This window comes from Nematolebias whitei, chromosome 23 (assembly GCF_014905685.2).
Source record: "Nematolebias whitei isolate Nwh7 chromosome 23, NemWhi1, whole genome shotgun sequence".
Taxonomy (NCBI): domain Eukaryota; kingdom Metazoa; phylum Chordata; class Actinopteri; order Cyprinodontiformes; family Rivulidae; genus Nematolebias; species Nematolebias whitei.
In genome coordinates, this window is record NC_056520.1 from 5456959 (window position 1) to 5472467 (window position 15509).

The window sequence follows — 15509 nt, forward strand, 5'->3', positions numbered from 1 at the left end:
CCAGGCCAACCGAGAAATGTAGTCTCTCCAGCGTGTGTCGGGTCTTCCCTGAGGTCTCCTCCCAGTCAAACATGCCCAAAGCACTTTCCTGGGGAGGCGCCCAGGACGTATCATTACCAGATACCCGAACCACCTCAACTGGCTCCTCTCGACGTGGAGGAGCAGCGGTTCTACTCCGAGTCTCTCCTGATAACTGAACTTCTCACCCCATCTCTAAGAGAGAGTCCAGATACCAGTGGTGGAGAAAGTACTCAAACACTGTACTTAAGTAAAAGTGCAAATAAACAAACAAAGATGTACTATAGTAAAAGTAGAAGTACCACATTAACATTTTTATATAAGTAAAAGTAAATAAGTGCTTGCTTTTAAAAATACTTAAAGTATTAAAAGTAAAAGTACTTGCTGAATGTAGTACCTAATGTAATGGTCTACAATATCTGTATGCCTACTGTATGTATATTTTCTGTAACACATTAATAGTGTTGTGCCATTTTAATGAACAATTCTGCAGATAATACATGTTTTTATTGTGTTTACTCCGTGACACAGTTCACACTTGGACTTGTGATTCTGTGCGTCAGAATTTCAGGGATGACATGCAGAGTTAAATGCCATTAAGCAAAATAAGAGAGGAATGATTATACTTTTAAAAGTTTTTATTCAACGCAAAGGAAAATCAATGTCATTTTAACTGCAGTAAACACATTTAAGTAAAAGTTGTCTGCCTGAAAAAAGGAGCATTAGACCGAACAAAGGAATATCGGATTATTTTAACTCCATTTTGTCATCAACTCTAGTTAAAATACTGTCTAGTCAACCTTGCAATGGGTCAATAGTGAACAATACTTTAACTTCCTGACACCATTTTCAAAACTTGGACCCGAGTGTCGAGACATTTTTTAATATTGCAGCAAGAATTTCTTGTTCAAGATCAGAATAAGTTGGTTTTCCAAGTTTTTTGAGTCCAGTCTGGCTCTTTTGGGAGATAAAACATGTCCTGCTGTACTGAACAGTCTTAATAATCTTTAGTCTTTCAATAAGGTCATGGGTGACGCGTATCTTATGCCTGACTGTCCGTGGTGGAATCCATTTTGGGTGTGTTGGCAGTACTGTGGGTGCTCCCAGCTCAGTGACATATATATATACTAGAATATACGTCATTGGCTCAGCTCTTCTTGAATGTGGGTCTAACGTTACCTGCCCAATTTGCAGTGATTCAATGGACCAACTCCCCTCTCGCCATTGGTTACTTTCAAAAACGCGCAACGTGAATGTAACGTGTAACGCAACGCATTATATAAATGTTGTGTAGTAGAAAGTACAGATACTTAATGTAAAATGTGGTGGAGCCAAAGTCAAAAGTACCCACATTTAACTCTACTTAAGTAAAGTAAAAATGTACTTAAGTACAGTAACAAAGTACTTGTACTTGGTTACATCCCACCACTGCCAGCTACCCTTTCTTTTTTCATTCATTCAACCTTTATTTACACAGATAAATCACATTGAGCCTCGAAGACTCCTTTACAAGTGAGACCTGTTTAGACAGACAAATAAGTTGTTCCTGCGGAGGAAACTCGTTTCAACCGCCTGCATCCAGAATCTCATTCTTTCAGTCACTACCCACTAGTTGTACGTCCAGTTAGTGTTTTATTGAACATTTTGCTAACAGTCAGGCAAAGTTTACTCTTGGTAAATGGCAGAGATTTAACTAAAGCTGTTGCACAGAGTGTTGCACTCAAAGTGTATGGTAGGTAAGAGCCTTGGCTACTACCTCACCCACTTGCAGTCCAGTATCTGTAAAACTGAGGTAAAGCCAATTTTGTTGACTAAGGTTGATTAGCTGTGGCCGCCATCTTGAACTAGGTTAGTTGTAGATGTACACCAAGTGATTACTTTTGCTTATGAGATATTTTGCTAACAACGAGACAGAGTTGACGCTAAACGTTATAGAAGACAACCATTGAGCCAAAACCTTATCCCTGATGCTAACCCTGAGCCCTGACACAAACCTTGCCCCCACAACACCCCCCTCCAGAACCATAGGCCGTAGGAGGATGAAAGTTACTACCATACCAACGTCGAACTCATTGTTTGTGAAACTGGCTCAGTCATAGACATTTTTGTGTCTAACTGTGTTGCCTGTGGAAGCCATTTAAATGGAGCTAATTCCAAAATGTGTATCCAGTGACTTCCCTTTTGAGTTTTATTAAAACATTCATTGGTACATGATATTTTGCTAACACTAAAAGGAAACAAACAAATATGGGTAAAACATTATCACCCCTTTAATAATCAGTAGCGTAAAAATAACATTTCCACTTTCGTGTTCTACAGTCCATAAAAGGAAAATGTCCAGAGTGCACATTATGTATATTCACTAGAACACAGAACCCTAAATCCCTTACTGAACTATTTTCTTAAGAAGTGTGAAATCAAGTAAATTTGGGGAAGATGGGCTCTAAATAAAAACAGTCAAATTATACCAACCAATGATGAAGTATGGTATTAAATATCTCAGCAGGATGGTTTCTGTAGGGCTAATTTCAATTTTCTCCGCTGCTTTTTTTTCCTCATACCTTCATAAAGCGAGTAAATGAGGCCAACGCTACTGCTTCAATGAAATGTGCATGCCTTACAAACAAAACTTTGTTTTTATTTATTTTAATGTATGTTCTGTCCTCTTTTTGTGGCTAATGATGGTAACAAAAAGCTGCAGGAAAACATGAAAAGGAGGTTGTGACTCAATTTGGCAGCTTTAGCCTTTGTTCAATTCAATCCAGTTTATTTATACAGCACCAAGTCACAACAGAACTCATCTCAGGACACTGAACAGAAACATTCACATACATAAAAAGTCATTAATAACATTAATTATCTGAGGAGCTTTGAGTCCAACTTCATTTCAGAACTCTCATCCTGAGCAAGCATGAAGGCGACAGTGGAAAGGAAAAACTCCCTCATGAGGAAGAACCTTTAGCAGAACCAGGATCAGGACAAGCGGACCATCTGCTTCGATTGGCTGGGTTTGGTAGGAACAGATACACAATGGCAGGTCGAGAATCACGTTAAGATAGAAATAATGTCAAATGAAAACTATTCAATTTTAACAATTCATTTCAAGAAATGAGGTATATATGTTAATGTATGTATGTATATATATATATATATGAATTAATTAGAAATATACTGTAGTTTCTTCAAATGTTTGGGGTGGCCAAAGATTAATGGCGGCCAAGACCACCACTTGGTTCCACCGTTGCTCGGAGTGGTGCAATAAAGTTGCTGCCTTTGCTTTCCAGGATTCATCACTGTGCCACTTTTGACAATAAATAAATAAATACAGAAAACTATGTTCTTATACATCATGTAACTCCTACCCATTTGAATATATTGCACCGAAAACACTAAGGTTTACTTGTATTCCCTGTTCAGTTCCAGTCCAAGAAAAAAAACCTATACGGTAAAACTACAAACGTTAACTGTTCAAATCCTTTAGCGATGTTGGATACACCCTTTTTGTCAGGGCAAGCAGCTGTAACAGCAGCTAGCTGTAGCACTTCCGCTGCAGCCTGGAGCAAATCCATAAAGTCAAAATTAAAATAATATAAGCTTTCACGTGAATCTAGTAACTTTTGAGTTTAGAATGGTTCTAGGACTCTTCATTTTCAGGACTAGCCATTAGCTCATCATTCCAATCAGTATTAATCCCCCTTTCTCCAAAGTGAGGTCATTTTGATGAACTATGTATAGCAGGTAGGATAGTAATTGTTCATAACCTTTCCACAGAACCCCTCTTTAAGCAATCCTAGCTATCCTTTTAATTAGCAGCCGTGCTAACGCTAATAGGCTCATAAAAGGAGTTTCTATCATGTTTAAAATCCATTTGGTTCTTGCGAGAGATCCATGCTAAGCGCACCACAGCGTGAACTTTCATTTGCATTTAATAACTTGGTTATTTGTCCCAGACCTGATTAGAATACGGTGCACTCGGTGCAGCTGATCTATGGTAATAGCTTCCATGTTTGTTTGAGCTCATTAGCCTGGAGGAAAGACTCGCATCTGCACACACCTCCACACGTTCGGGCGGGGAAACGGACACAGCGACGGGACAAAACTTCAATCCAGCAAAGGTAAATCTTTAAGGGCAACTTATGAGCAGAAAGACACATCAGGCATCAAGAAAAGTACGATTTGTTGCAGCAACACCCCTCGCTTTGATGGCCCTGCACCTCTCGGGGATCCCATCGCTCCAGAGGAGAAGTACGCACCCTGCTGCCTGCTGTATTCCAGCTGGGGATCCACTGATACCCATTTAGCCGTCCCCAAAGGACAAGACCACTCTTAATACGATTACGGCGCAAGAGACTTTGAGATAACTCAACGGCGTCTCCACGGCTAATTTCAAAAAGGCGGCATGGATGCCACATCCGCTTATTGTCGCTCCCCGCGTGCAGAAGAGAGCATAAGAGTCAAATTATTACCACACAATAGTGACTAAGTGGGAAATCTCTTTGGACATGGCGCCCCACCATCTGCTCGATTTAATATGATTTGCAGTTCAGGCTTAAAGTTAAAGTGCTTGGAAAAGTTCTTGAGGGGAGGGCGAGGGGGCAGCGTTGGCTTTGACTCCGCTTGCTCTTTTAACAAATAAGGTCCAAATTAACCGTGATTTGGTTTAAAAAAATGAAAAAAAAATAAATATACGAAGCTCTTACAGCATCACGGCAGTATTAGTGGGCTGGAGTATTTGGTGCAAAACTGGATTAGGCTTAATCCTACAGTAAATTCAATTCTCTGAACAGAGATCTCTTGTAAATGTGTGTTTGCAGGCGCTATAGGTTTAATCCACGGGAATTTGCGAAGGTTTTCCCTGAGAGATATATATGAGCTTTCTTGATCTTAATTATGTGCAACAACTTGAACGCCCACTCCACTCAGGTAATAACTGCTTAAAGAGACCGATCAGACCAGCGATGTAGTCTACGCTTTTGTAGTGGGTATACTGTGCCTGGAAACCAAAGTACACTGGTTAGTACAAGGCAGTCGTCCATTTATTTAGATTTTTAAGCAAATTGAACATTTCCAAATTTCTCTGATGCTTATATTTGAATAAATGAACAACAAACTTTGTTGGCTCTGTATTAAAAACATGTTATAGAATTTATAAACGGTATCAAAGCAACGCGACGCATACTAATAGATTGTTACGGAAGCGTTTAACTGCTATTTAACGTATCGCCTCATGACACGTGTTTAATATGTCATGAATCATTGGGCACTTTTAAGTGGATATACTGAAATTCTTAAGCTTTTCTAGTGGGTATACATACTCTGAGTATCACATAGACTACACCACTGGATCAAACCCGTTCAAAGTAGAAATCAGTGTACAGGTGATGATTAATAAGCATCTTACTTACCTATATATATATATATATATATATATATATATATATATATATATATATATATATATATATTGTTCGTAACTTCCATGAACATAATTTCTTGGTGCAGCCGGCGGGGCAGAGGGAGTCCGGTTCTATGTGCTAAAGCAACTAAACTGTAAAAAAAAAATGACACTATGTCAAATGTTGTACCTAATTTAAATAAATAAGCTGTATGCCAGTGTCCCCTGTTATAAACCACTGTAAAAACAAGCTCAGTTTTGAGAGATTGGTAATTTTGTTTGGCCAGGCTCAGGAGATACAGCTAGTCTGAGCAGATCCACGTAAAAATCTTTTTAAATCCGTGTGTCCTGATGCATGCTCAATAATCCAGGTAAAATAAATAAATAAACAAAGTCGGGACCTCTGGACAGATTATTCTTGTTGAAACATTTTGTCTTTTATCCAAAAGACCTCTTCAGTCTGAAGAGCTGCAACAAACAGTCTTATAAATAGCATCTACTCATAATGGATCAGCTGGCTGCCGCTTTGAATGTTATCAGCCATTAAATGGACTATTATCAGTTATCATCCCCATATGTAGCATTCAGGCTGCCCCTCCTGTACCTCCTAGTAGGTTTAAAGGTACATTGTTAGCACTGATAATAGGCTCATGAGGCTAAATTCAGAGTAAAGGGTCTGGGTTAGGTTTAGGAAAAGGGTTACATGAAGCTGACAAAATAAACCACTTCCTGTTTTACCTGCGTGCGACGCTGAATATAGCTTCTTCTTTAGCGTTCTCTGCTATTTCAGCTATTATTTAGCCGTTTTATGTTAAATTTAGCTTTTTCTGCTAATTCCAAAGTTTTTTTTTTTCTTTTTCTGTTTATTTCAGCTCCGTCCACTTCCTTCTGATTGTTTATGCTTCTTTCTGCTTTTTCAGCTACTTTTATGCTATTTTTTTTAGCTAATTTCCCAATTTCTGCTTATTTAAATCTACTATTGATTTATTCTGCTAATGCAGGCTTGCTCTTCTATTTCAGCTACATTTCAGCATTGTTTAAGCTAATTTCAGCTGTTTTCAGATACATTTATTTTTTGTGGTAATTTCTGATACATACAGGCTAATTAACTTATTTCTCTTAATTTCAGCTTATGCGCCTTTCACATTATTTCTGCCAGTTTCAGCTTTCTCTATTTCAGCTACTATGTAGCTCTTTTTGTGCTAATTTTTATATTTTAGCTAATCCCCCACCACCACCACCCCCGCTCTCAGACCAGCAGTTAGCTCGTCTATACAACTGAACTTAAAAGGTGTATGATTCATTGACATAGTGTGCTTTGACTTTTAACCACTACCAAACCAAATGTTGGCTCAATATATGCAAAAAATTAAAGTTTTAGACATTTTTATGTTTTTCAAAGTCAGCTGTATGTAGTAATCTTGATTTTCATGCTATCCTTTGAAGGTAATTTGCTAAAGATGTGCATCCAATGACCCACCATGTGGTTCATGAAACTGTCAACTACAGAGCTACAGTTTAAAGTTAATATATTGTGCAACCCGTTAGATCTTCAAGCATTTGTTGTGGCTCAGTCTCAGCTAGTAGCACACTAAATTTCAGCTCAAAATATTTTAAAATGATTGTGTTCTAGCCATTTATGTGTCTTGCAAGTTCGGTGTTCTCTTGCAGCCAAATGAAATCAGGTTGACTCCAAAAGTTAATCAATCGTAGATATGCATCCAGTAAATACTTTGTGCAAGTTTAATTAAAATCAGTCCAGCGGTTCGTGAGATATTTTGCTAACAGACGCACATGAACAGCGAGACACGGGGGGTGTTTGATGTGTCCACCTGCAGAAAAGGGTTCAAGCCAAGTAACAAATCAAAAGCTTGTTGCTGTTGGAGAAACACACAACGAGGTCCTTCTTATTTATTTATCCTTTTTTTTTTTTTTTAACATCATAGTGCTGCCCTCTGCGGGTCTTTCCTTCCATCCTCCCTCCGACCCCCCCACCCCTTTCCCACCCATCCTCCCCCACAGCACCATACCCGCCTTTAAGACTATTGCACACAAGAAATTGATTTCCATTCCCGCGCCACACAGTCCCCGAGAGCGCGTGCATGCAGAGGATGCGAGGTGATTTTTCGGACCGTCGTTGTTCCACATCACCGCTGCGGGTGGGGAAGGGGGGGGTCTGCGCCAACCTGGATCAAGTTCCACTAGTTGAAGGCGTCAGTGCGGACAGATCTCAGGAATATGAGCTGGATCAGAAGCTGCGGAGACCGGATCATTGCAGCTGAAGAGCAGGAAACAGAAGAAGACTGATCTCCAGTCATTTCAGAGCGGCTGAAATAAAGAGACCTTGGGCAGATGTGTTCATAGAACTGTGAGGGGAGGGAAGGAGGGAGGTGGGGGAGTCGTGCCTCCTGCTTTTCATCAGTGCTCGCGGATGAAAGTCAAGTCCGCTGTGATGTGGGATTACCGCCGCTCCACCGTCTCCTTCTCCAGCCTTTCTGCTTGACCATGTCCGAACTTTGGTTCTGGCTGCTTTTCCGAGATGACTCTGCTCATTTCAGCTGCTCAGGAGCCGAGCTGGCGTGAATGAGAACCGTATGCGCGCGCGCTCTCTGCTGCCTGGTTGTATGGAGCTAAACGTCGAGGAGACTTGACTTCTTCTTTTTTTATTATTATTATTATTTTGTATTTTTTCCCCCCTCTCCCGTTTCTTTTAATGTTTTTGTATTCCAGTGGACGGTGTGAGTGGAACCACTGGGGAAAAAAGGGAGAGAAAAATCCATGTTTTCTTCGTCGCTGGAGAAAAACGGGGGCATATCCGCTATTTTCCGGGATGCCTTTGCGTTCGTTTGGATTGACACGGTAAGACAACAGCACCCCCCCCCCCCCCCCACCCCGAATTTATATACACATTCTCCACATTTATTTCTGTTTCCACGGAGCAGAGCTCGTGGAGCTGTCCGTGGTGCTGAAACCATCCTGTTTTTTTCCCCCCTTTCTCTGTCCTCAGCTGCACCACCGATTTAGAAGTTGATCCGATTTAGAAACAGCAGACAGTTTTTGGAAAGGTGCCCGCGGTTACCCCCCCCCCCCCTTTATTATTTTCAGATTATCAGCTGTAGGTGCCCCTGCGCATTAAAATGAGTCTCAGATGAGATGCGTGGGCTGTTGTGTGCACAAATCTGCAAGGAGAGGAAGATCCAAGCAGAGCCGTATGTAACGTTCTAGCCGGCACAGGAACATTTGATCATATAGTTCTCCACTCCTCCTCAAAATGCAACCAAACATCTCCTCACTGGCTTTGATCAACTTCTCTCCTTCCTTTCCCCCCCCCCCCCCCCCACTTCCACCCGTGGGTAGAAGAAAGACTTGTAGGCTTATTCTCTACAGCAGGCCATATTTTTAACATGAACAGGGACTGTATTATTAACGTTATTATTACTATTTACCTCTCAATTTGTTTAATATACATCTCAGTTGTTTGCTTATAGGTGGTGGGGGTAGATGGGGGGGGGGGGGGGGGCGGGTAGACGGGTCGGGGGGTATTCGACAGTTTCAGCACAGTTTTGTTCAGCAGGGGTGGCTGAGGTTTCGTAAAGGTGATTATGATTTTTCGTGCAGCTTTAGAGCCAACAAACCGATTGATTGGACGCATTCAATCTGTATGTCGGTAGTCAGCGCCCCCCCCCCCCCCCCCGTCTTTTTCCCCTTTTTTCTGTCTTTGCGAGATGAATTCAGGCAAGCAATTAAAAATGCGCAGTGGCCATCCACCGCTGGGAGTTTTGTTAACGGTCTTTGGAAGGCGTTTAACGCAGGTGGACTTAACGCGTCTGCACGCCGAACAAACAGTGACGGGTCTTCAGTCATGAATGCTCATAGGGCTCTGCTCATTTTAGAGTCAACTGTGCATTTCAGAAATGTTTCACGTGTCACGTGCTTTTCCTGTGCTCGTTCAAAAACAGAACCCATCCTAGTTTTTTTTTTCTCTTTCTTCTCTGTTTCTCCCTCCTTAGATGACACCTCACACTGACACCGCACTCGAGTGAGAGCTGGGGCATCTTCTCCCCGAAAAAATGCATATCTGCATCCCGAAAATAATCCTTCTGATTGCATCATCTCTGAGGCTGGTTGAGATGTATGACAATTATGGGGAGATCTGCCGAAGCCTGTGCACGTGCGAGGAGAAGGAAGGGATCCTGATGGTGAGCTGTGAGAACCGGGGTATTATCAGACTGACGGAGATCAGCCCGGTTCATTTCTCCACGTACCACCTCCTGCTGACAGGGAACCTCCTGAAGAAGCTGTCGGTCAATGATTTCATCAATTACACCGGGGTGACCATCTTGCACTTGGGGAACAATGATATCTCCGAGTTAGAGTCGGGTGCCTTCAACGGACTCCAGGGATTAAAAAGGTTGCACCTGAACAACAACAAGATCGATGTTCTAAGGGATGACACCTTTGCAGGATTGGAAAGTTTGGAATACCTACAGATTGATTATAATTACATTACCATTATAGAGCCCAATACCTTGAGCAAACTACACCAACTAACTGTAATGATTTTGAATGACAACTTGCTCTCTGCCCTCCCCATGAATATATTTCGGAATGTTCCCCTTACGCACTTGGATCTTAGGGGTAACCGCTTAAAAATGTTCCCCTACATTGGTCTGCTGGAGCACATGGACAAAGTCGTGGAATTACAACTCGAGGAGAATCCGTGGAATTGTTCCTGTGAGCTCATTGCTTTAAAGGCCTGGCTGGAGAGCATAGCCTACACGGCTCTGGTGGGAGAGGTGGTGTGCGAGACCCCGTTCAGGCTCCACGGCAGGGACCTGGATGAGGTGTCCAAACAGGAACTCTGCCCACGCAGACCTTTGGAAGACACGGTGAGGCCTGCACCCCCTAGCAGCACCAATGGATATTATCAGACCACTCCAGCTGCTGTGACGGCCTCTGCCACCTCTTCAGCCGTTTTCAGGTCCTCCTCCAGGCCTACCAAGGGCACACGGCAATTTAACAGAACTCGGATAAAGCCCACTTCTCGATTACCGGGCGGGAACCCATACAACTATGGCCCCATCATTGCTTTTCAGACCAAATCTCCTGTGCCTTTGGACTGCCCCACTGCCTGCACGTGTAATCTGCAGATTTCTGAAATTGGGTTAAATGTCAACTGCCAAGAGAGAAAGATTGAGAGCATTTCTGATCTAAAACCCAAGCCATACAACCCTAAAAAAATGTATCTCACTGGAAATTACATCCCTGTCGTACGGAGATCAGATTTTCTAGATGCCACCGGATTGGATTTGCTTCACCTGGGAAACAACAGGATAACTCTGATCCATGACCGAGCTTTTGAGGATTTAACCAACCTGCGTCGGCTGTATTTAAATGGCAATCTCATGGACAGGCTCACGGGGGAGATGTTTTTTGGTTTGCAAAACTTGCAGTATCTTTATTTAGAGTACAACAAAATCAAGGAGGTGGATGCAGGCGCTTTCCGTTACCTCCCAAATCTCCAGCTGCTTTTCCTCAACAACAACCTCCTTAAAACTTTACCTGTGGGCATCTTTTCCAGCCTCTCTCTGTCGAGGCTTAATCTGCGCAACAACCAGTTCCAAAACCTGCCAGTGAGTGGGGTACTGGATCAGTTGAAGTTGCTTGTGCAGATAGATCTGTTTGAAAACCCCTGGGACTGTTCCTGTGACATAGTAGGGATGAAGATCTGGCTCGAGCAGCTCAGTGCAGGCACTGTGGTTAACGAGGTTGTGTGTGAGATGCCGAAACGTCACACAGGGATGGATCTGCGTTCAATCCAATCGGAGCAGCTGTGTCCAGACTACTCTGATGCTTACGTGTCACCCACTCCCCCCACGGACGAGCCCATGGACAACCCCATTGTTACAACAGACGCTCCCCAGAAGCTTAACACCCTCAGCAGCACAGTTCCCCTTTCTGTCCTCATCCTCAGTCTCCTGCTTGTTTTCATCATGTCTGTGTTTGTGGCAGCGGGGCTCTTTGTGGTGGTGATGAAAAGACGCAAGAAGTCGCAGAGTGACCGCACTAGCACCAACAACTCCGATGTCAGCTCTTTTAACTTGCAATACAGCCTCTACAGCAACCGTTCTGGCCCTAAAGTCAAAGCCCCCGCTGGTCACGTTTATGAGTACATCCCCCATCCCATGGGCCACATGTGCAAAAATCCCATTTACAGGTCACGGGAAGGGAACACAGTGGAGGATTACCGTGACCTGCATGAGCTTAAGGTAACATACAGGAATACCCCTGATGAGGAGAGGGATAGTAGTACAATGAGGAGCCCTGCCTACAGCGTAAGCACCATTGAGCCACGTGATAACCCCTCCCCTGTTCAGGACGCAGATCATTTCTTCCGAGGAATCCTTGAGCCTGATAAGCAGTCCCCCCACCAATCCATCCCATCTATCCCAGTAGGTGCCAGCTTAGAGTACAAGTACTCTGGGCCAGTGGCATACACATACAACCCAAATTTTGATGTCAGACGACAGTTCTTGCACCCGGATCGAATAAGAGAAACAGTGCTCTATGGCACAGCACCCAGTACTGTTTATGTGGAACCCAACAGGAACGAGTATTTGGAGCTAAAAGCTAAATTACAGTCTGAGCCCGATTACCTCGAAGTCTTGGAGAAACAGACCACCTTTAGTCAGTTCTGAGCGAGGCTGTCTTCACTGGAACGCAACACTTTCTCTTGTGATTTTGCTTGAAACAGTGGCTCAGTTCATAAGGTGCCTTGGCACAAAAACAGATGAGCAAAATGGAGTTAGGGCGGGGTGTGCCGAACAATCTTATTTCTGAATCATGACACTGCGAGAATGGATACAGCTTTCCGGATGAACAAAATGTGCTCCACTTAACTGTTGATGCAAATTTTATTTTTCTATGGTGAAAATCGAATAATACAAAAAATTTACGTGTACTGGCAAATCCGAGTTCATTTTCAGGAATATAACCATACAAACAAGGTATATTGTGAATCAGAATTTAAAAAAAGAGTTTATAAAAGTCACTCCTGGACAAAAACACTGTACAGCAGATCATCAGAACTGTGTAGGACTATTTTCTGCTGTAGTATGTAAGTATTTATTGATATAATCTACCATGTCTTTTCCAAACTTTGATTCTACATCAGTATTACCTGTGTCATCATACTCCATGATCCTCTGGAAAGGCTTATGTTTGTAGTTTCATTTACTGTAGCTCTGCATTGTAAAAGTGGCTTATTTTGAAAGTGGCACACCCCCCTCCCCCCAGTGTTCAAAACGGACTGCGTCATTTGAAGATTTAAAAAAAAAAAAAATGATGACAACAAAAACCAAGAGAAAAAAAAGTGTCTTTGTATGCTTTCTGCACTTTTTGGAATTGGAAGGCGAGTTCGCCTTCGATGAGCTCTCATAAAAGAGATTATTATATTAAAAATGAATATGAGAATTCATTCTTAATATGTAGACTTAATCTGTCATCATATTCTAAATTGATAAATGATATTTGAAGTCTTCATTATGTTGTGCAATACTGATATTTTATTCAATGTAACACGTAGTTTTTATACAAGCATTGGCAAATTCCCTTTTAGTTTTGATTGCTTTGCACTTATTGCACTATATTGACCAAACTATGTTATTGCCATCAAATAAACACGATGTCAGGTTCATATAATGCTGCGTATGAGGAGCTTATAATGATGGTGGTATGAAGAATACCATTGGGATAACTGGTGAGCTAGATAAGAAAAGTCAATACATCGGCTAACAAGAGCCAAATATGACCTGGGCTTTGACAAATCCACCGAAGTTACAGTAAATGCTTCACTCAGAGGGGCGGCTAGTGTCTTGGAGAGGATTGGAATCAATGAGGCTCAATCAATGAGTGTTATCCGTTTGCAATTATACCATGACAACTGCATCCGCATTACTGCCTGGCAAGCAATGAGGAGGTCACTTATATAAACGTCACCAGTACTGACTTGGAAAACAGATGCAGCTTTAGAACGTTCAACAAAACCCAACGGGTAGAAACGTAGACACCAGTTAGGATTTACAGCTAGGTTTGTTTTATTTTTATTGATTTGTTTAATGTGCACTCGTACTCAAAATGCATTTCTTGAGAAGCCATCTTCAGCTGTTCAGCTAATGCATCACAAAAGCGGTTGTTTTGAATTTTTCTCTGGTTACTTCACACTTGACCCACTTAAAGCCAGTATGCAAAGCAGGTCGATAAAAATGCAAGGGGTGTGCTCTGTGCCACCATTTTCAGAGTGCAGCGAGCATCACCATTTAGGAATTCAATCAAACCGAGGCAGACGGGGGTCTTTTCAGGGAGGAAAACGGCAATAGTTCAGAGGGAGTTATTTGGATTATTATGCATTTTTAATTAAACTCACACTGTGTGCAAAGAGCTGTTATATAACTTATTACAGTTTTTTTTTTAACTTAAATGTCCATTGCTGTGCCTGCTGCTTTCCTCATAGAAATGGGACACTCTGGGTTTTTGTTGTTCGCTAGATCTTTTCATAGAAGCCCAGAATGAGAGCAGAAGGCACCATTTGGGAGATGAGGAGTCCTGGAACCGAGTGTAACTGTGGATGTGTCATACATGTAGCAAGGGATGTGAATCATAGCCAAGAAGGGTGTGCAGGCACACGGCACTGGTGGCCTATGAGGTGCTCTCAGTGTTTGACATAGAATTAAATGCTTTTCTTGTGGTGCTTGTACTGGAAAATGGTTAATTTAAAAGAAAAAGAAAAAATAAAATACCGGAGCAACAAGGTGGCAAATGGTTAATAAGTAGTGCAGATGGAAATTTCTTGTATGGTGTTTTTATTTATTTATTAATTGTGTGTTATGGGGAATGAATTGGATGGAATTGCACTGGACATTCTCCTATGTGATTTTAGGCCTATCATTCCTTAAAGAAAACCATATCACAAGCTCACTTTTAATCAGAATCAGAATAAGATTTATTATCATTGTACCGAGATACAGCGAGAATATGTGCCAAACAAAAGTCACCTTATAGTGAAAAATGACCGAGTTATAGCCATAAGAGGTTATTCAACCTTTATTTATACAAGTTAATCCCATTGAGCCTCGGGGACTCATTTACAAGAGAGACCTGATTTCTTTAACAAAGAGTGATGACAACATGTTATGCAGGATCTTGTGTGATATCTTTGATATACCACAAATATCTATACATATACATATATCAATACGTATACATATAGATATACATATATGTAAATTTATACATGTACATCTATATGCATACATATATCTATCAGTATATCTATACCTATATATATGTACATGTATATCAATATGTATATGTATATCTGTATTTATACCTATTGATATATGTGTATCTATACGTATATGTGTATCTATACATGTATATCTATACAGATATAGATATAGATATAGATATAGATAGATATAGATATAGATAGATATATGCATATATAGATATATGCATATATATATAGATATATGCATATATATATAGATATATGCATATGTATAGATATATGTATATTTTTACAGGTATATCTATATGTATACATATATCTATAGGCTATCTATACCTATAGATATATGTATATTTATATGGATACATATATCTATATGTATATCTGAATTTATACATATAGATATATGTATGTGTATCCATATGTATATGTAAATCTATACATACAGATATATGTATATTTATACATGTATATCTATATGTATACATATATCTATAGGTATATCTATACCTATAGATATAGATATATGTATAATATTGATATACATGTACATATATGTATACATATACATATTGATATACATGTACATATAGCTAAATGTGTATCTATATGTATATGTAAATCTATACATTTATATCTATACGGATACATATATTTATACGTATAGATATATGTATATTTATACATGTATACACATATAGATATATGTATACACATATCTATATGTATATCTGAATGTATACATGTAGATATGTGTATACGTATATCTATACATATACTGTAGATATATGTAAAGGTATAGCTACA

The 15509-nt window shown here is 40.7% G+C and overlaps 1 protein-coding gene across 1 annotated transcript; it reads left to right on the plus strand.

Moving 5' to 3' along the window:
• The first annotated feature begins 9435 nt into the window (after nt 1-9435).
• On the plus strand, nt 9436-12821 carry LOC119428815 (SLIT and NTRK-like protein 5). The gene has a single exon (XM_037696502.1). The coding sequence runs from the start codon at nt 9484-9486 to the stop codon at nt 12109-12111; it is 2628 nt and encodes an 875-aa protein (XP_037552430.1). The 5' UTR covers nt 9436-9483; the 3' UTR covers nt 12112-12821.
• The last annotated feature ends 2688 nt before the right edge of the window (nt 12822-15509 follow it).

What these genes read in the sequence shown, in the direction of transcription:
- LOC119428815 (XM_037696502.1), top strand. Translation starts at nt 9,484, where the DNA reads ATGCATATCTGCATCCCGAAAATAATCCTTCTGATTGCATCATCTCTG.